General features: G+C 40.4%; 2 protein-coding genes across 5 annotated transcripts; one reads left to right on the top strand and one right to left on the bottom strand.

Annotated features, from left to right (window-relative positions):
• Positions 1-145: 145 nt before the first annotated feature.
• Positions 146-14,330, top strand: bcl6ab (BCL6A transcription repressor b). Of its 4 annotated transcripts, none has more exons than XM_066681483.1 (10): positions 146-233; positions 1,164-1,295; positions 9,426-9,597; positions 9,818-10,039; positions 10,250-10,915; positions 11,243-11,349; positions 11,467-11,625; positions 11,863-11,993; positions 12,728-12,865; positions 13,222-14,330. In XM_066681483.1, the coding sequence occupies exons 3-10, from the start codon at positions 9,437-9,439 to the stop codon at positions 13,318-13,320; spliced, it is 1,683 nt and encodes a 560-aa protein (XP_066537580.1). In that variant the 5' UTR covers positions 146-233; positions 1,164-1,295; positions 9,426-9,436; the 3' UTR covers positions 13,321-14,330. The 4 variants fall into 4 exon arrangements, with proteins under 4 accessions (XP_066537580.1, XP_066537581.1, XP_066537582.1 ...); XM_066681484.1 differs by lacking the exon at positions 146-233 and adding an exon at positions 428-462; XM_066681485.1 differs by lacking the exons at positions 146-233; positions 1,164-1,295 and adding an exon at positions 4,200-4,273.
• A 382-nt stretch (positions 14,331-14,712) lies between these two features.
• cmpk (cytidylate kinase) lies at positions 14,713-19,312 on the bottom strand. The gene is made up of 6 exons (XM_066681384.1): positions 19,077-19,312; positions 17,083-17,229; positions 16,643-16,795; positions 16,350-16,426; positions 16,050-16,146; positions 14,713-15,722 (listed from the first exon to the last, which is right to left on the bottom strand). The coding sequence occupies exons 1-6, from the start codon at positions 19,212-19,214 to the stop codon at positions 15,681-15,683; spliced, it is 654 nt and encodes a 217-aa protein (XP_066537481.1). The 5' UTR covers positions 19,215-19,312; the 3' UTR covers positions 14,713-15,680.
• Positions 19,313-21,114: the final 1,802 nt, after the last annotated feature.

Raw genomic sequence — 21,114 nt, forward strand, 5'->3', positions numbered from 1 at the left:
ATGGTTTTCTGTTTTTTTATATGCTTTGTTTAAGTATAACTGTGTATAGCTTTATTAGATTGTTGTATACATTTTCCTCCACCTTCATTTCTGCAGGTACCTGTATTAATCCCAGGCTTGTTCTTCAGGATCCTTGTTTTTTGTTTTTGACTCTGTTTTTAAGGCTGTATGGTGCACTAGATGGCAGTTCCTCTTCCAGGAATAAGGAGCAACAGAAGAGGAAAACAACCTCAGTAAGACAAAACACTAAGCGAGGAGGGTTCTAGCTGGACATGGCACACACCTGAGGGGCAGGGCACCATTGGGAATGGACTATTTTGAGTGGACTGGATGATGTTGGAGCTTTGGGTCTGCATTGTTATATCAAGAGATTGGATGGGCCTTTTTAGTGGCTCTGATATTGGTGATACCACGGCTGACCTGCAGCGAGTGTTGGGCAAGGCTCGTGGTCAGTGACTTATGGTAAGCTCTGTGCATCTTAAAGGTCATTACAAGTGAAAGACAGTGGGAAGAAATTGTGTGTGTGTGTGTGTGTCTGAGAGAGAGAGAGAGAGAGAGAGAGAAAGAGGAGGGGGCACATCAGCAAGAAATATTACATTGCATCATGTTATGCGTCACAATATTTTGGTTTTTAGGGTTTGACAGACTTGAGTGTTACGGCTGATTGAGTAAAATGTATACACGTCATGAATTTGCATGTTGAAGTTGAAATGATTTGCGCATTTAAATGATGTCATGATGTCAATATTAAGAAGACGATGAGTTGAATTGATACACCACCCATATATGTTGCCAGACGCTGGATAATGAGTCTTGCCTTATTGGTGTATTCCTTCCCTAGGGGGTAATTCAATAGTGGTCTACACATTAGATGCATATTGGTGTCCCTCAGTGAATGCATGTGTTATGATGTGCCTGTGTAGATAGCCTTCAAATACAGTGCCAACCATTTCTCAGTAAAGCCTGTTCTTTAACCTGGGGCCAAACTGTAGAAGTCATTTCAGGTTGAAGAGGTAAACAAACCTGACCATGTGTAGAGCTAAGCGCGTATGTTAATTTTTGGACTCTGCTCAAGGATTAGAGCTTGAACCGAAGCCTGGTACATACACTCTTTCAGCATACACACTCTCTATAGCACTTCGTAAAAACACACTCTCTTACAGGACACAGCACAACATCTGTACAACAGCTACATCTGAACTGAGGACACTGATGGACAGCAAGCCATAAAGAGACAGAGTGATTTAGAGAGAGAGAGGGAGGATGAGAGAGACCTTCGTTGTGTTTGGTATATGGTGAGTACCTTGGCTCTCTGTGTGTACATTTGGTATTCCCAGAATTTGTGTTAGTCACTACACACATTTTTAGTCATTAGAGACATGCAATGAATGCAGGAGGATAAGGGATGGACTACAGGGCTATGATGTTACCCAGCCCCTAGGCTGTGGAGCACTGGAACTGTGTTCTCTGGAGTGACAGAGCTCCATCTAATACCTCTGAGATGAGTTGGAGTGGGGTCTGTGATGCAGAACTTCAGTACCTAGCTTCAGTACCTGACTTCACTAATACTTAAGTGGCTGAATGCTATCAATTCCTCACTGAACTTTTTTCCAAAAAACTCTTTCAGAACAAATGAAGAGTGAGCAGGTTTCATAACTCATAAATGTCCTTGACTCTCAGCGGGAAAATGTAAACCCGACGCAATGTATTAAGTGTATAATCGGTTTGTTCAATGACAAGGTCTGATAATCCCATTTGTTTCAGTCATTGAGCAATCAGGCTAAGATCCAAAATTCCTAAAGGCAAGACTCGGTTGACTAGAGTGATACATGATTCAGCTGTCTATAGTTGAGGTTGAAATTCTTTTTACAACAGTGGGAAATGAGATTCAATATTTATCTGTTGTCATGGTAAACTATTCTTTTAGTGAGAAGTGAAATTTTGAGCACAAGCACTGAGCGCACAAGGCACGAATCTGGAATCTCTGATCTAAAGCTTCTCTTTCCGTAGACTGTCCTAGCCTTCCTTTTTATTAGCACTGGTTCCAGTCATTGTGACACCCATACGGGTAAGTGTCCACCAGGAGTCAAGGACCTAGGACATACCCCTCCATAACTAGCGGCAATTAGCATATCATGGTTGCAAAACTAACCTTGGATTGAGTCATTAATGAGAATCCATTAATAAATGTAGTCATTCCAGTGTATACAGTGAGCATATATCGGCCCACTGGCGTAAAAAGGTTGGCACACCACTGCCGGTCCACAATCAGCTCACTCAGATTACTGTCTGGTGTACAGGATAATTTTGAATCTCCTCAAACTGAGTTTAAATTCATAGAGATTTTTATTCTAAAAAACAAACTAATACAAATTTTTCCAACAACCGTGAGAGATATAATACTGAGTATAAGCCTGAAAGAAAATTATTATGCTGAAAATGTTGACACTGCTGGATTAAAATTATTAACTAATTTATGAAGAATAACAAAAGAATCTAATGAAGGAAAAATTTGTAAATTGGACTGAGAATGGAAAAATGCTAAAAAAAAAAAAAAGTGCCATTTTGTCTAAAATTCTATTTAATCATTGGTGAAAAATGCCAGTGGACCTCTAACTTTGCCCTCAGTCGACCAAACAAGGTCTGCCTTCTCCTTGCTATCAAGGTATGTGCTGTGTTTAAAAAGCCAGCTAACTTCTCTCTGACATGAACTTAAGGACAGGAAAGGGTAGAAATAATCATCATCATCATCATCATCATCATCATAAAAAAATAATTTTTAAAAAGCCATTGATTAGATCTGTTTTTAATAAGAACATTCATAGTGTCTGTATCAAACATGCAAACAGGTAAGAGAGCAGCTAAGCTAACAAGCTAGGGCTATTGTCTCCTCATTATGTCTAAGAGAAATGATGGAACACCACTTCCAGTGAATGGGGAAGTGTGTGTGTGTGTGTGTGTCTTAGACTGTGTAGGAGGGAGGGAAGGGGGGTGTTGCACAATGGGATAAATGAAAAAATGACGCCCTGCCTACTTAGAACGAAATAACTTAGAAAGCTTGCCCAGATGGTTGTGGGGGGGGGGGGGGGGGGGGTCTATATCACAAGCCCATGAGTCAGCTGTAAACTGGGGTGTGTGTGAAGGACACTAGGTACTAGAAAGAAATGTCTTATGCAGTTTATATCACATAATAGAATTGCATTATTGTCTGCTCATGTCAGCAGTTGTACACACTTCAGATTCTGTATATAAATTTAGTAAATTATATGTAATTATATTAATATATGACATTTTTTACTGATATCCAGCAAATGTTAGTCCCATAAACTTTGTAAATGACAGGTCAGCAAAAGGCGCAAAATGAGGAAATTGGGTAAAGTATATATGCAATTTCCCCTTTGCACCACTTCATTTATATTGCACTGTTTACTCAATACAGTTCAAGAGTTTGGAATTAATGATTTATTCACACTTTGCTTTGTTTACATCATGGAGAATCTGCTAACTGATAAATCTCCGTGAAATCTCCAATAGCCTGTTAGCTCTAGGGGCCATTGTGGCTGGGAGTGAAAGCACAATATGGTCCTCCTCCCTCAGTCAATGGCACCTATCCCTCAAATGCTCCCCAGCCTCCGGGGATGACTGCCCACTACTGTGGGTGTGTGTTCACTAGTTCTTGTATAGGTGTTTGTGTTCACTGCTATGGATGGCTTAAATGGCGAAGACACATTTCATTGTAAAATGACCAACAAATTTCACTTCAGTAAATCAATTTTTAAAATTTCCATTTCCATAAATGATTCTAGAGCCAGTATCACTTCAGCTTAACTGATTTGACACATTTATCAGATTTACTAGCAGGTAAGATCTGAGCTCTGCTTCACACATGGCATTGATGCAATTCAACAGGTCCAGGAAACACTGCCTCAAGAAAATCCAGGCCCAGTTCTACTGCCCTGTGTGTCTAATGCTATAAGTGTCATATTCACTTATAGCATTAAGCCAGGCCTTAAAAACACATGAACAGCTCAATATACCACTCAGTGTGTAGTGTGCTATGCCTTAACTTCAAACACTATCCACCTACCTCATGTTTAAGAAAACACCTAACAGCTACAGCGATGTTCACTATGGTTCACCCTTCATCCAGCCACTTTTTTTGGAAGCCTTTTCCCTCTGTCCTTCTTTTCTTTGTTTAGCTATACAAATTGCCGCTATTCCTCCAGGGTTGAGTGATGAGAGCAGCTCCAGGGGTGATGTAGTGCACAGGCAGGTAAGCCAACCAATCATTTTGTTTGGCCCGAATGAGTTGTTTTTTTTTTTTTGTTGTTGTTTTTTTTTTACAGTTTTCTATCCTATATAGGATATAAAATTGATATTTTAATTGATGTTGTCAGAGCGTTTTTTTTTTTTTTTTTTTTTTTTGCTTTTTGCTATACGGATGAAAAAGAAATTCAAGAAAACAGTTTTTAAAACACACCACCTACTATAGCTTTAAGGAAACATGAGTTGGAATATATAATTGCTGTATTAACTTCGATTTTAATTTGAGAATTTTTCTACCTTTTGTAACGCAACCATTTTTGGACAAGGTTTTGTCCTCATTTAACATTAAGATAAGTATTTGTAAGGAAATTAGTTACATTTTACAACATGGTTATATTGACATATCAAAGCCAGTGATTAGAGAGGATTAACTGTAACAGAAATCATGAACAGTCTCTACCTTTTGGGTCTCGGCTAATGGTGATAGAAGTTTTTGTTCTGCTTAATGCTGACCTAACGTAACCTCTGCTCATTAAGCACTAATATTTTAACAGACCCTCACAGAATGTTTCTGAAATGAATAGAAATGTCTGATTACATAAAGCATTCATGATGAAAGTTAGGCTATTGCTTTGAAGTGAGACCATGATACTCCCATGACCCAGATAAAAGAAGTAACTACATTAAAAAAATACAAGAGCACAAGTGTATGGTGTCTGGAGCTGCAGTTTTACAGATACGTAAATGGAACACATTTGTGGGTCCTGCATTTTGAGCCTGAATGGTGGCACTGTTCACTGGTAATTTATGGTCATAGCCTCAGTCATGTGTCAGAGAGGGACAGAGAAATGGAGAGAGGGAGTGTGACATTGAGAGCAAGGCTGTATGGTAGGAATTCTGAGCTGTATCCTTGTTACACTAGCTCACCCAATTTGACCCATGTGTGTTGGCTTGGGAGCTGTGCTCTGTGAATAGCCTCCTTCGTACTTTGCTATAGATTTAATCCTAAACTCAAGCTGAGACCCTGTAATCTCTCAAGTGTTGTGATATTTCTGTATCTTAAACGTGAGATGTTGATTAGGAGTGCTTTAGTTTAAAGTCGGTTTAACTAAACACAAATTAAATCATGAAAGCACAGATTTGTTAACATAAGACCCAACACTAGCCTTACACTACAACCAACATTTTGTTCAAACTGTGCCTTTGTTTATAGTCATTAATGCGTAATTAAAGCTCCTGAACAACTGTCTCATCTTGTAACACAGAGCCTGAAATATTATGTACTTTGCAAGAGACCATCCTGCATTTATTTAATGTCCAGTTCAAACAACAATAAAATATTTTTAAAGAATATATTTAAATCACATATTTTGAATATACCAATCATCCAAAACAATAACATGACCTCTTTGTTTCTACAGTCATTGTGTATTTTATCATCTCGACTTACCATGCTGTATTCCATCTGTTGTTGTGCATAATATTTATAATATTTTAAACACATTAGTGTCACCATTGGACTGAAACAATTCCCCCAACCAAAAATATCCAGCCAGCAGTGTCCTGTGACCACATATTAATATCTAGAGGACAACAAACACAAACTGTGCAGCTACAGAAGTAGACCAAATATAAATTTGTCTAATATAATGGACAATGAATGGGCACATAAAAACTCCAGCAGCACGGCTGTGTCTGATCCATTCATACAAGCACACACACGTCACGTCATCAGGTCAGGGTCACGTTGAAAAACCAGGTGAAAAAGGCTTAACAAAAATGCAGAGTAACAAATTGACTAACCTGTAATTGTAGAAGTACAAAGTGCAATATGTGATAAAGTGGACTGCGAGTTTAGGAACAATGAGATCTGCTGAATATTAATGTTGATTGGTGTCTATTTTTTGTCTTTTTACCCATGACCTTTTTAAAAACTTTTAACTTGAGTCTTTAGTCTTTAGCCTTAGCCTTGAAGTTGAGGCCTTCAACTTGAAATGGCCTGAATGTGGCCTTTTGGGCATTTGTTAAAACTAACTCATTAAAAGTTTCTTTGGCCAGCAGATCTAGTCTGTTGAGACATCAGGGCATGTGAACACTCGTTTCATTCAAACATATTGTAGATTTTTGTGTGAAAAAAGTGACGAAACCCTTTCAACATTTATGAATCTGAAACTTGAAAAAAAAACAAAACAAGGTTTTACGTAGCCTATGACCGCCTGTGTGGACCCGTCCATTGAGGAGAAAATGTATGAACACCAGTGTCGAAACGACAAAAAGTCTAAATTAAATTGGTTAAATTACATTGTCACGCTTTTTAAAAAGGATGTTTAATGTTTATGGCGAATGAGAAAAAAAATACAAAGCCCAAACACTGGCTAAAATGGGACGAGTTAAATCGGCGTCCCCTATTTGAACGCCAAATGGTTTCACCCGATGGTGGAATTCCGAGAATTGAGAGCTGAATGTTCGCAGAAGTTCGCTTCCAAGAACCGAGTCCGGACGACGTTTCCAAGAAAAATAATCTATCCCAGGTGACTTTCTGCTACCTGTCAATACTGCAGCACTGCTTTTATACGCTCTCTAGTATCTTTATAAAACTTTTGAGTATTTAGAATATCTTTATACTTTTTTACTGTACATTTTGTGTCGCTTTGCCTCTCTTTAGCGCTGTTTAAAGTGGCTGACAAAGCAACCGAACAGCTGAACTCTTGTGTTTTAGGTTAAAATTTAGAGATACAGTTTTATTTATAGTTTTTAAACATTTTCACCTGATTTAGCAAAGTGTTTTATGAGCTAAAATGTCGTTTTTTGGTTTCTGTATGGGAGAAAACACAGTTTTTCCATCTCAAACTGAGAGGGAGAGCCGAAATTTTGCTTTTAGTCTTGCCTGTTTCTATTCCGAGTTCTCCGATCCACCTTAAGTAGCGCCTTCTTGCCTGTCATTTTTAAGGTGGAACGCAAATTCTAGAGTGAAGTGGGAGACTTGGAAACACTGTTTTATTTCAAGTGTTCAAAGTACTTTAAAGAGTAGCTCTATTTCGATTTAATCTCGCATGGCTTTGATTGAAGAATTGAAAGTAGCTTTTTTACAGTTTCAGTCTTTTATCTGCCATACAAGTGCATGTGAAAGCTGTCAGGAGGATAAAAATAACCCATACAGACTCAGAGATCTGACTAACCTACTTGTCTAATTCATCCTAATTATTCCTGGGTGGGAATTTCTGAAATTTCATACAAAGTTCTGTAGTGGTTTAATATTGACAGACGATTTGATCTGATTAGGTGCATGTGTCTGAACGTGTATGTTTATTATTAATTTAAATATAATCCCAATACAAATGTTATTCAGATTGGGTTTGGTGCTACAAATTTGTATTATTTGTAGATTCATAATAATTTGGTTTCGTTTATAGTCTTGCTCTTGCTAAATATAATTTAAACGTTTTTTAATTTACTAATTTAAAATTATAACAAGACCAGTAAGAATATTTAAGATAATTATAATAGACAGAGAAAATGTAAGAATGGAAAATAATGACAGACAGATGGCCACCTGTCAGGTGGATTTATTTTTACATATGGACATGTTGTGTCTGGTGTATAGAAATTCTTTTTAAACCACAGGAAGCACCAACAAACCCAGATATCTGCCCCACATTTCGGTGGGAATAAACTGTCTGTTCATGAATAATATGCCATATAATGTAACATATTTGGGAATGAAATGGACTAATAATAGAGTAGATGATCTGAAGCTTTTGTATGGCCACTATATTGTCTGATGTTTTATTGGAAGTATTGATGCACACACATCGATGAACAAAATTGCTCACCTCTCTCCTGAAAATATCTAGTCTGGAGTGAGAATATTGCACCTAACATTGCCCTCTAGTGTTCTTACGGGGACTTTGGAGTGTGTGTGTGTGTGTGTGTGTGTGTGTGTGTGATATTATTGTAAATAATGCTGATTGCCTGTCAATGCTGACAAAATTTTAAGTATTTTTTGTATTATATATGTCATTTATGACCAATATAATTTTACCTCTTGTGTAATTAATGCGTACATACTAAGAGTTTATGTATATTATTAAAAAGTTAAATTCATATTTGCCCTTGGAATTATGTCAACAAATCCTTCAGAAACCTACAGACTTCTTGGATCCATCTTGATTTTTTTTTAAACAGCATGCCTCTTGCAATATGTGCATTTTAGGCATTTGTCAGCTGTAATTCTAGGAATTGAGATATTTGCCAAGAACTGAATTTGAACATTTGAGCCATGCTTTACCTGGGTAACACTTCTGCTTTCTGCACAGTTCGTTTTCCACATGACTAATGGGATAAGACTATGTAAGAGCTGTATTCCTTTAAATGCTGCAATGATTGTACGTGTGACAAAGGCCAAATATGTTTTAGTCTGATTCATCAGGCCTCTCTTCCGGCTCTTAATTCCTAGGAACTGTAGAAATAACCTGTGGTTTCTGAATGTGGGCAGTGACGAAACAGTGAGATTAGTGAGTTTACACGGGCTACTGCAGATGTTTAACAATGCTGAGGCCTGACTGTTTGTACTCAAATGACCTAGAAAGTCAAACAAGTCTATTATATGTTTATAACACAGCATTTTTACTAGAACTGTGATCTCTGACCGTAAACGGGTCCTGTTCGATTGCAGTTGGCTGCTTTTATTATGAGAAGTGTTTTTTTTTTTTTTTTTTTTTTTTTTTTTTCGCTTTTTCAATTTTTGTTTTTTCCTTAAGTTTTTGTTACATTTTTCTGCGCTATTTTTAGTTGTCGCCAGTTCCAATTGGGGCAAATAAAAAGCCAAACCACTGCTTCTTTTTGTACTGCAGCAACATTGAACAGTTTAATGTGCCAGAGAAGAATGCAAACTGCATAGATCTGTCATATCAGCCGACATACTATATATATTTATTTAAATGTATAAATGGTATTATATTCACATGGATTGGCATTTAAAAATATATTAATTCAATAGGGTCGCATGTAGCTGAATGAAGATAAAGCAGCTTGAAGTATCACTCAGTTCTAATCTCCTGATATTGTTGTGATTCTAGTTGTTGTGCATCCTCACCATTTTTTTTGCATTCATTTATTTATTTTCAAATTTTTGATTTTGTTGTTTTGTAAATTTGCAGAGACCGTGAGCATGAGTAGCGCAGCAGACGGCTGCATCCAGTTTACACGCCATGCAGGTGATGTGCTCTTCAACTTTAACCGCCTGCGCAGCCGCAACATCCTCACTGACGTCATCATTCTGGTCGGAGGACAGGAGTTTCACGCTCACAAAACGGTGCTGATGGCCTGTAGGTGAGTTGTGACTAGATTAGTCACAGTGACTACTGATGGGTTTTTGGTTTTGAGCATAGCAGGACCTGCTTTCACTTACTCACCACTTCTCTGGTTTCACTTCTCTGAAGAATGTGTTTCAGGATCAGCCGTTGCTTTCGGAACTTACTGAATAACTTGCTTGCTAACTGGTTCAACTAACTTGAGTTAACGCCTTGGACGCATACTCTTTTTTCTACAGTGGCTTCTTCTACACCATGTTTGCCAACACCCCAAAACGTGACTCCTCTGTCATCAGCTTGGACCCCAATGTAGACCCCAACGGCTTCGCTATACTCCTAGAATTCATGTACACTTCCTGCCTGACACTTAAAGAGCACTTCATTGTGGCCACCCTCAACACAGCAGTGTATCTGCAGATGGACCACATGGTGGAAACCTGCCAGAAGTTCATGGAGTCCAGGTAAAGTGGGACCCCAGTATGGGAGTGTTCAGTATCTCGGAAACATCCAGGTCACTAGGTGTCAGTATAACCGCTGTTTCATAATGTGAAGAAGAGTCACTGGAGAAAATGACTGCTCATTTGTTACGTCTTAAGACATTTAGAGGTGTACACGTTTTTTAAGGACTTCAAATGTTAACTCATGATACCCATACTGATTTCTTCAAACAGGGGCTTGTCTATGAAGCAGACCAGAGAAAAGGCACCAGCTAGCTCCCCATGTTTACCTCAGGATATGTCCTTCAGCACGTCCAGGCCTAACGGTACAGCCCTCGGTCCTCAGGTCGTCCACTACTCGATCAGCACATCCACCAGCAGCCCCACACGCTTCTACAGCCATCTGCCTCCATCGGGGGGCACCACAACTAGCATCAAACCTCTTCTCTGGCAAGTACCAAGCCACAGCAGCGTCATAACCCAGGCACAGCGCCCAAGTCCCGGAGGAGAAGTCTCCATTAAAGTAAACAGCTCCAGCATCTCCCCAATCTATCACCCAGTCCGTCCCTCTGTGGTCCTCCAGCGGGGCCAGGACCCTGAGAACAGAACAGGATCCGCAGGTATGAAAACGAATATGGAAGTGGTGGAGAACTTTGGCCGTTCCCAGATCCCTGGACCACACAGCCCCCTAAGGTCAGACTGTCAGCCCAACTCTCCAGCAGAGTCCAGCAGCTGCAGCAAAGCTTCACCCAGTGAGGCCAAGGTCCGCAACTGGAAGAAGTACAAGTTCATCGTCCTGAATTCCACCGACGGTTTAGAGACCCCCCCTCAAACGTCTGTAGAAAACAGCACCAAGAGATTTGAGCACACAGCCACGAGTGACTCGAGTGTCCACAGCAGGTCAGTACAGATAGGTGTCAGTGTCTGATCTCACAAAGATTCAGTTCAGTTCAGAGCATCATGAAAAGAATCAAATGATTCCATTTGATTCATCATCTGTATTTTAGTAAATTAATCAGTGATTGGTGAAATCTCATTTTATACTGATTTGATTCCGTTACAATTCTTTATGAGATGAATCATTGAAGCCTGAAGTGTCAGTTTTCACTATAATTTGATTTGATTCAATTTGATTAGATTTGATTCAATAATTTGATTAGATTCAATCAGTTTTCCACTGATTTACTTTTGTTGGCTTTTAAACTTTGAATGCCATCTTGTTTATAGATCTGTGGAAGAATTCACTCAAAGACCAAGTGATCTCATGTCTCTGTCGACATCTAACCCCATGATGAGAGAGGAGAGCAGCATGAACAGCTCAGAGATTAGCCACGGTAAGTGTGCTGTGCGTATTTCTCCTACACATCGATACCAAGGCTGAGACTGATATTATGATGAAGTTTCGGAAGTACAGCATCTTTCCAGATTGAATCATATCTGTTTTTCTGCAGAGAGCAGCAGTTTGGTCTGCAGTGAATGTGACTCCAGAGTTGAGCTGACCTCAGAGAGTCATCAGCGACTTCAGGACGGAAAACCTTTCAGGTGTAAGCGCTGCCAAGACATGTTCTCTCATAAAGGAAACCTGAATAGCCACAAGTCTGCCCCTCCAGGTGAATGAATCCCTGAAAAGTAATATTAATTAATAATAACATCTTTACAGAGGATATTTCAAAATGTGACTCAAAATAAAAGTGTGGAGATTGAAAAAAAAAGACTGTACTGAATTTAATAGTAGATATCTGACAAATACACCTCAGTAAGAATGTCTTATTGGGTCATAAAGTAAAACATCCCCAAAAGCCTTGTTCTGAACCTGTCTTTGTGTTTTTTGGGGGGGGTTGTCACAGTTGAGAAGCCATATCGCTGCAATGTGTGCGGCGCTCAGTTTAACAGACCGGCCAACCTCAAGACCCACCTGCGCATCCACTCAGGGGAAAAACCGTACAAGTGTGACACGTGTGGCTCCTGCTTTGTCCAGGTAGGCACAGACCAGGGTCTAAATGTCCATTTCTGATTGGGCAAGGGGAAAATGGGAGGATATTTGTGTTGTGTACATTTTAAAGACAGTAGCCAAAGCTTTCAAGAATGTGGACATTACCTTAGAAATCTCTCTACAGAATAGCCACTCTCAATATAGCAGTTCAATCAACAACAACACACCAATCTGGTTTTCATTGTAGGGATTTTAACAGCCTAGTTCTGTGATAGTATTCTTATCTGGAAAAGGACAAAGTTAGGTTTCCATGTTGACTACCTTTTCTTTATAATTAGAATCACTTTATTGTTCACTGTGCTTGAACACAGAGGAATGTGTTCTCCGCATTTAACCCAATCCGTGCAGTGAAACAAACTTTTACACACACTAGTGAACATTAGGAGGCAGTGAGCACACATACCCGGAGTGGTGTGCAGCCTTAGCCATGCCACCTGGGGAGCAGTTGGGGGTTAGGTGCCTTGCTCCAGGGCACTTCAGTCATGACTTGCTGGCTCTGGGGATCAAACTGGCAACCTTCCAGTTACACGCTCAGTTCCCTAACCACCAGGGAGTGATAGAGTTTGCTATTTATATTTTAGCCTCATGCTGGGACTAAATGCGTTTCTTTTAAACACTGGGTGGCACATCGAAAACCAAGCATGTGATGGAACATTCCAAGCATGTGATGGAAGTGTTATACTGTGCTTCTCTGAAGCTGACTCTTTGTCCAAATGCAGGTAGCTCATCTGAGAGCCCACGTGCTGATTCACACTGGAGAGAAACCATACTCCTGCAACGTCTGTGGCACTCACTTCCGCCACCTGCAGACGTTGAAGAGCCACTTGCGCATACACACTGGCGAGAAGCCCTACCACGTAAGTGCTTTAGATCTTTTTTACTTACTGATCATTTGGGAATTACACTTGAAATTTGTTATTCTCCATTGTAACTAATGTAAGCCATATTTGCTTATTACTGACATGAATGAATGGCTAGACTTCTTCTCCCTCTTCATGCAAATATAAGTCCACGTCATGTTTACTTAAATACCTGTTTTCAAAGTACAAACCTTTGCTACTAAAACTGGGGAACAGTAAAGTATCAGTACTTCATTCTTAAAAACATATTCTCAGTATCAAAATGTTGTGACCCCAGGCTTGGTGTGGCCTACTCTGGCAGTTTCTGAATCATTACAACCTACACTTGACTTAAATAATTTTTCTCTCCTCAGTGTGAGAAATGTGACCTTCGTTTCCGCCACAAGAGCCAGCTGAGACTCCACCTGCGGCAGAAACACGGAGCAGTAACCAACAGCAAGGTCCAGCGCTGACCGGCCAAGACCTGCTGAAACGACGATGATGAGACGATGACAAACGCATCACAAACACAGAGACTGAGCCCAAATACACACTGTAACACACAGGTACAGATAGGTCTGTCACAATAGCCATTTTTTGGGGTTGATATTACTGTTATTGTATCACCATTTTATGCCACTGATATGAAGATAATAGCATAGAAATGCAGGTAAACCACTTTAAAGAACAATAAATAAGGATAAATAAAATAGTGAATATTCAGGTATTGGAAATTGAATATAAAAAATGTTTAAATATACAACTTAAATAAAATTAAACCACTGTTTTTAAACAAATTTACATAACAGCTCCAGAATAGAGAGACGAGAGTACAGCAAAACAGAGCAAGCTGCTTAAACACTGGTGACTCATGGTGATCATTCTTACATAAAGAAACATGGCAGTAAACACAACGCGCAACACTGAGGTCAGCAAGAGTTATTTAAGCAACGCCCATGTATTGTACGATAAGTCAATAAGGTAATTATTGTGACAGACCTATGTGCAGACTGCCAGCAAAACCCTAGGTACTACCACCTTAAGAGAAAAACATGTATTCATCATCAGGCACGATTTGTGACAGATGGCTTTCTTGTAAATGTTGTGATGTAAATGTTCTCAAGGTAAAGCTGTATGTATTATACAGGAGGGCAATGTGTATGTATAACAGATGATTATTTTTGTGATGGGAAATTGGATCTTATATTTTTGCAACTGCTGAATGTGGTACAGTAGGGTATACTCATCTTCTATTTATAGGTTCTTGATTGACACTGTACAGTATTTTGATACAAAGTGGGGCCGCTCTTACATTAAAATATTTGATATTAAAATGTCCTCTCCTTTACTGATGTCCTTGCTAATACCTTCTTTTGTGTAGCGTAATAATACTGTAACAAAAGTTCAGTGGGCCTTTCAGGAAGGTGCTGCCTCCTTCAGGTTAAGCCTTGTAACTGCAACTATGGTTTGTATGGCAACTGTGGATAGATATTAAATGAAATGGCACTCTGGATAGTAAAACCTACGGTGTGACTGAAACTGTGGCCTATTCAATATATAGTGCACTATTTTGGGGTTCCTCCATTTTGTAATGAACAATTTTCAATGCACTCAAACCATCCCACAATGCACTGCAAATAGTGTACAACCCATATACTATCAGATTACCCATAATCCACTGTGGGACTTTTGTTTAATGTCATTAGGATATGTTGACCTGTGTGTATGTATCAAGCCAGAGCTACTAATGCCTTAATGATTAGGGCAAACACAAGATGGGGGTGTTTCTAATAAAGTGGCCAGGTATAGGTGTTACTGATGAAGTGGGAAAAAATTATTGAACACAGTGGTGTTTTTTCAAAGGATGTTTATTTCTGAAAGGTAGATGACATTCCTGGAGAGGTTTGGACTTGAACAGCTGTGTAACCACTGTGTTTCTGGCCCAATGTGAAATGCTCAAGGTGTTCACCAGCTCACACTGACTGGACAGTCACAGATCTCCACACTTTGTACCAGTAGAGATAGCTTACTGTGGGTCAAAATTTCACAGGGTCCAGGTGCAGAGGTCCTAGCTCATGTCGAGTGTATGGCTGGTCAGTTTTTGAACTACTTGTTAAATTAGGATGCAAAGAGTCCCCCAACCATCCCAGCGTATTTCGACGCTCTTGTTACAGCAGAAAAACAACACGAAACCGCACCACAGGTGGACTAAATGGCTGCAGTTGAAATTGGGAAACACTGTAAATGTACTACTTATAAATAGTGCAAAGGTTTGGACACCCCTGGAAAAATATTGTTTTGCTGATATAAGTGGAAACAACTCCACATGGATCTTCTGTAAGCAGAGGATTTGTTAAAACCAGGGTTGTTAAAACTTCTGCACACAACCAAAATTAATCTAGACACTGTATTTATGCTTTGGTTGCTGTATCTTTCTATAGGCAGTGCTATAGTCAAGAACATGCCTCTGTACAAATGACATGGATGTATTCATAATTTTAAATGTCCCCGGTTGACGACGTGTGAGGTAAAGAACTAAGAGCAGCAGCTATTGTACACATCTCCAGTGGAAACTGCCCTTTAACAGGACCCTTATGCTCTATTATTTTCAATATTGTTCCTTTTCTGCATATTATTAAGCAAAATAATGAATTTCCCACACACACACACACACGTATATGCCACTCACACATTAACACATGCACACATGGATACAAAATATAAACAACACAAAAGAGACATAATTATGGGTAAAAAGTTGAATAAATGAAGCATAGTGTTGCTGACATCAATAAAAATTAAAGAAGACGGTGGCAGTGGAAGTTCAGGAGCTTTAGCCCTCCTTGTCCAGGACTTTCTTCACGTCCGCAAACACCTGCAATCAATAAATAAGTAGAAATTTAGCTTGGCTATTTGGGTGACTATTCAAATACAGGGTTTATTTAGCACACTTAACCTCATAGCTCTGGCTCTAAACTAAAGACGCAAAACTCAGAGACCATACATGTCTTGGCCATCAGCTACAACTGGGGTCAGAGGAAAAAAAATGCACCAGATTGATTTTTCACCAGATTAACCCTTTAAATCCTAAAATTCAAAAATCAATAACATTATAATGAGCAAATTCACTGGTATTCAAATAATTCAAGCCGAATAATAATGCCATCTAATGACATTACGAGTACATTCATGTTGGGCTCACTTCATTTACGTCCTGCGAGGCGTTGATGGTGTGCACTTTCCCCTGCTTCTCATACTGCTCTATAATGGGCCGCGTAGACTGCAGATACGTCTGGATCCTGAGAAGAAATCATATATATGGCTCATTGCAACCTAAAATTCACCACCTGCAATTTATGTAATAGGCACCAAACACTTCTTCAGCTGTGGTGTGTACAATTCATTTTTCTCTATTCTGTTCCTTTAACTAAACTCCTAGCAGCGCTGAATTAAGCTGAAGGTAATAAAGAAAGGGAAAGTATATGGTCATGATGAGCCGGACCTTTTTTCCAGGCTCTCTCTGTTGTCATCTGTGCGGCCGCTGCTCTTCCCTCGCTCCAAACACCGGTCGATACAAACCTAAAACACACAGACAAGAACCAGTGTTAAAACCCAGGCCCAAAAGACACCAGTGATCTGACTGGAAACGCTCTGGAGTCCCACTGCACTCATTCATTCAGTCAGTCATATATCTTCTACAGCCACATCTGACCAGTGCCGTGGAGCCTCCAGAGCTTACCTGGAATCACTGGACACAAGACAGAAACATAACTCAGAGTCCAGAAAAGGTCTCACATCGTTACTACAGTCGAAAAAGAGGACGAATTTAACGTCTGCTTTGCCATCCATGACTCTGGTCCAGCCCTGGAGATTGTCCTGGTTACGAGGGAAGCCATCGATTAGAAAGCGAAACTTGTTCTCGTCTTTTTTCATGGTCTCCTCCATGGCCTACAGAATAGAGAAATAGAAAATAATAATTGCGATAATTACAGATTCGTATTTAGAACATCTCTGCCACAGTAAAAGTCCCTTCCCTTTCAGCTGTGAATGTTGAGGGGGGAGAAAGCACAGCTCATTCACTACCACCCCCATCATGTTTACTGCCTGTCCTGAGGATCAAAACAGCGATCCAAGGCCCAAGGCTGCCCTCATCTTTGGTCATACTCTGGTGTTGTTTTATTGGGCGGCTGATGTGCATTATTAACCCTTTAATACCTGCCAGGACAGTGTCGTACCTTCCTCAGGAGATTGATGGTGATTTCCACGGGGACAATCTTGCCCTCTTTGATGTAGCTGTCGATGAGCGATCCATCCTCAGAGTCTTTTCGGTTGCGCTCCTCTCTCAGCAGGTCTCCCGCAGAAAGGTGCGTGTAGCTGTAATGCTGAGACAAGCAGGGGACATTAGCACTGGACACAATAGAGTCTCAGAACAGCAGCAGAAATCATCGCCATTATTATAGTTAGGGCTGTTATCATGATCATTTATGCCTCATATCTGACCAAATGTCTGTGGAAACATGCTCATCCAACATTTCCTTTGATATCAAGGTTATAAATCAGTTCTGAATTTATTGCAGTTGCTCCTCTGGGAAGGCTTTAGATTAGACGGTGGAAAGCTGCCGTGAGTATCTGATGGTAGTAATAAAAAATACAAAATGCTCTATGTGGCATTGAAGGTCCTGTGTAGTGACTACTGCAACATGTGCACACCGTGCAGCCCTACTGCAAAATCTCATATTCATAACCTTTTTGAGTCAACAAGGGACAATAGAAATGTGTGAAAGGATAATAGGAATCGTTAAGCTCTCCAGACGCCTGGTTACCATCACCAACACTGCAAGCAATTCCATCCCGAGTAGTTGCACTGGTTAGTCTGGATCAGGTTTGTCTGGTAAGAGTGTCTTCCAACATGTGACTAGCTGAAAGAAATCAGACTCACTCTATGGTTTTACAGAATGGGAATGTAAATATATGCTGAACAGGATTAAGCCTATTCAGGTGGAATGACATAATCCTTCAAACTAAAGCACAGTGACCTCCAGGGCGTTATGAGTGAGACGGACTTTTCACCCACGTCCAAACACAAGGTTATTGCTTAATATGGACTGAGCTCTACCCCAGGCTCTGGTGTTTTAAGGGGAAGCGGATTCGGCTGAGGGTGGAGACTGTTTAAACAGGAATCTCCAGGATGCATGAATAGCGCTTTTTATATGTGGTAAGTCACTGCATACGTGTACAAACCTTTGGTCTGTTTCCATTCCTTGGGACTCATCTGACGGGAAAAATGGACCAGTCTGAACAAGAAACGTCATTATATTGTTACTGCAGTAAAAAAAAAAAAACTCACACACAGAGCAGCAGGTAGCCACCTCTTCACCCAGGAAGCATTTGGTATTTAAGTGTCTTGTTCAATTGTCCTTCAGCCTAGAAACTTTAGTAAGGATTCTATTTTTCCTACCGGTCTTGGGGATTCACACTTACTTAACAGTAGCCCACTTCTTCAGACACAAAGTCACAGGACAGCGTAATACTCTTGGAGGAGAACACTAAGCTAAACTTAGGTAATAAAAAAAAAGACCTTTGTAGGCTAGCCTTGTGCAGAGTGATGGAGAATGGTCAGAGAGCAAGAGAAAGTGAGTTAAGGATGTCTGTAGCATCAACTGGGATCAAACTACCTACAAAATTATTAAATATGACACATTGTATACAGTCCGTTACAGCAGCATCTGACCAACTAATGAGGTCATCCTCAGTGAAGGATAAATAAAAGTGTTCATTAAAGTGCCCTTATTCGACTTCCCTGTGTAGTTTTTACATGACCAGCACTTTAAGACCTGCAAATGGGCTTTGTTCTGATTGGCTGTGCTTCGTTCCACAAGTATTGCAAGCTGAAAACCTCACTGAAGCTCACCAATGGAACTGCAGCAATGAATGGACATTATTAAAAACACATTATTAAGATCATATGCAAACAGATTCATTAGCATACGCTGCAGACTGACGTGTCCTTCTAACAGCGAGGGTTCATTCATAAAGCGAACGGAATAAAATATTTATATATGTGGGACAATTATAACAATGCATTTCTGAGTATATCCGGAAGTGTGTGGGCGCGACTCGAGGCTCGAAAAGGCTCGCGAGCTGCTGCCGTGCGCCCGTTTTATTCTCAATTATATTGTTGTTTATTGTCATTGTTCTCGGTGTTTGAGCAGTGAAGGAGATTTGTTACCTGCACTATTTTGGCGCATTGTGTCCCCTTCCCCGCGCCCGGACCGCCCAGCACGAACACCACCTGCGGCTTCATCGCGACCACCCACACCGCACTCCACACTTTCTCACACGAGCTCCGGAGCGCGCGCACGTTCATACACCGACCACCGACCTAGATACCGACCACCGATCGGACACCGGAATAACCGACTCAGCCCGCGGAACTGCGTGGCGAGGAAAGGCCGCCCAGTCGAATCCGCATCCGCTGCACACGACGGCAGCCAATCGGCGAGTAGGGATGGGCACAAGCCCCGCCTATCAAGCTGTTTACTTACGCCCTACGCCCTACTCCCTACGTTGTTCACTACTAGGCCTAGGTTATGTGTTTAACAACTTATAGGCTCCAGATAAATCAGTTGTATAAGAAAATAGTGACAAACTGAATTCACTGGGGGGCGGCATGGTGGCGCAGCAGGTAGTGTGAGTAGTTTGGTTTGTTCTCTCCTTGTTCGCGTGGGTTTCCTCCACGTTTCGGTTTCCTCCTGTGCTCCAAAAACACATGATGGTAGGTGTACAAAGTTGTACAAAGGTGTGAGTGAGTGTCGCCCTGTGAAGGACTGGCGCCCCCTCCAGGGTGTATTCCTGCCTTGTGTCCAGTGATTCCGGGTAGACTCCGGACCCACCGCCGCTCTGAACTGGATAAGGGTTAGAGACAATGAATGAATAAAAGGATGAATTCACTGGGCTATGTGATGGTTCAACACCGGCTTCGGGTCACTGTGAGGAATGTTGTGTGTTCAGCCTATGTCTGCATGGGTTTCCTCCAGGGGCTCCAGTTTCCTCAACAGTCCAAACATAAATTCTAGGTGGATTTTGAAAGTGTCCACAATGAGTATGTGAGTGTATGATGCCCTGTCCAAAATGTGTTCCTGCCTTGTGCCCAGTGATTCCAGGACGCCACCGGACACACCATGACCCTTAGCAGGATACAGATGTTCCCAGGTGTTATCAGGCTAGCCAGGAGATACACTCCCTCCAGCATGTCCTGGGTCTACAGAGTATTATTATATATTATATTACTTTTATAACTAGTATATAACACAGAAAGTTTACATGAAAATGAAATGAAATCATATTATGATATTCTTTCAAAGACATACAAACAACTTTATTATTATTTAATAAAGCCTGGAAGTGAGCGTTCTATATCTTATTAAGTTGTTGCAAGGTCTAATAAGTTATAACCTCACATTAACCCTTTCCTTCACATTATTAATTCATTCTTAAGCGCACCTTAAGAGGATGTTGCCGTCAGGTACTATAGATACAATTTCACCTTCCTATATGTTTTTTTTTAATTATTACTGGTTTTGGCTGATCTGATGCTTTGCTGTACTTACTGAGGTTATGGACATATTAAAGAAGCAGATAGGAAAAAAGGACAAGATCTTAAGAGCACCATACTCCAGATGTAGGGCTTCAAATGTTAGCGCTATTTTTAAAATCATACATTGGCCTAAATGTCCTAATGAATCCTATATCTGATTTCCAAATGTATGTCTGGAATATTTACTGCATAGCTTTAGATGAAGAAGCCTTTATCGCATTACCTACGTAGTGCATTTTAAAGAAACTACGATATGGGTTTAGCTTAAAGTTCTTTCAACTAATTGGGACAGAGCCCAAGCAGTCCGCTAGTAGCCGCGTTGCCCCGGCAACGACAGAGCGAAAGAGAGAGAGAGAGAGAGAAAGAAAGAGAGGGGGGAGGGGGGCTCCTCATATGCAAATCTGAGTGCTACGATTGGCTATCAGTGTCGCGTCTTCTGCGTTGTGATTGGCTAAATCATTGATTGGACAGCGGAGAAGTAGTTCACATTACCGTAGCAACTATGGGGTAATTTTTAAAAAATATATTATTATCTTAAGCAATAATCGCGACCCTGAACTGGATAAGCGGTTACAGATAATGAATGAATGAATTAATGAATCTTAAGTAATAAAACAAATGGTTATTAATAATATGTGTAGTAATTCTTATGGATATCAGATTCATTAAC

This window comes from Hoplias malabaricus, chromosome 9, assembly GCF_029633855.1.
Source record: "Hoplias malabaricus isolate fHopMal1 chromosome 9, fHopMal1.hap1, whole genome shotgun sequence".
NCBI lineage: Eukaryota > Metazoa > Chordata > Actinopteri > Characiformes > Erythrinidae > Hoplias > Hoplias malabaricus.

Excerpts from the sequence above, each read along its gene's own strand:
- cmpk (XM_066681384.1), bottom strand. The coding sequence starts at position 19,214 with ATGAACGTGCGCGCGCTCCGGAGCTCGTGTGAGAAAGTGTGGAGTGCG. Across the intron at positions 16,796-17,082 it reads CCATCAATCTCCTGAGGAAG|GCCATGGAGGAGACCATGAA; the intron begins GTACGACACTGT and ends TCTATTCTGTAG. Across the intron at positions 15,723-16,049 it reads CCTCGCAGGACGTAAATGAA|GTGTTTGCGGACGTGAAGAA; the intron begins GTGAGCCCAACA and ends TATTGATTGCAG.
- bcl6ab (XM_066681483.1), top strand. The coding sequence starts at position 9,437 with ATGAGTAGCGCAGCAGACGGCTGCATCCAGTTTACACGCCATGCAGGT. Across the intron at positions 11,626-11,862 it reads CCACAAGTCTGCCCCTCCAG|TTGAGAAGCCATATCGCTGC; the intron begins GTGAATGAATCC and ends GGGTTGTCACAG. Across the intron at positions 11,994-12,727 it reads GTGGCTCCTGCTTTGTCCAG|GTAGCTCATCTGAGAGCCCA; the intron begins GTAGGCACAGAC and ends GTCCAAATGCAG.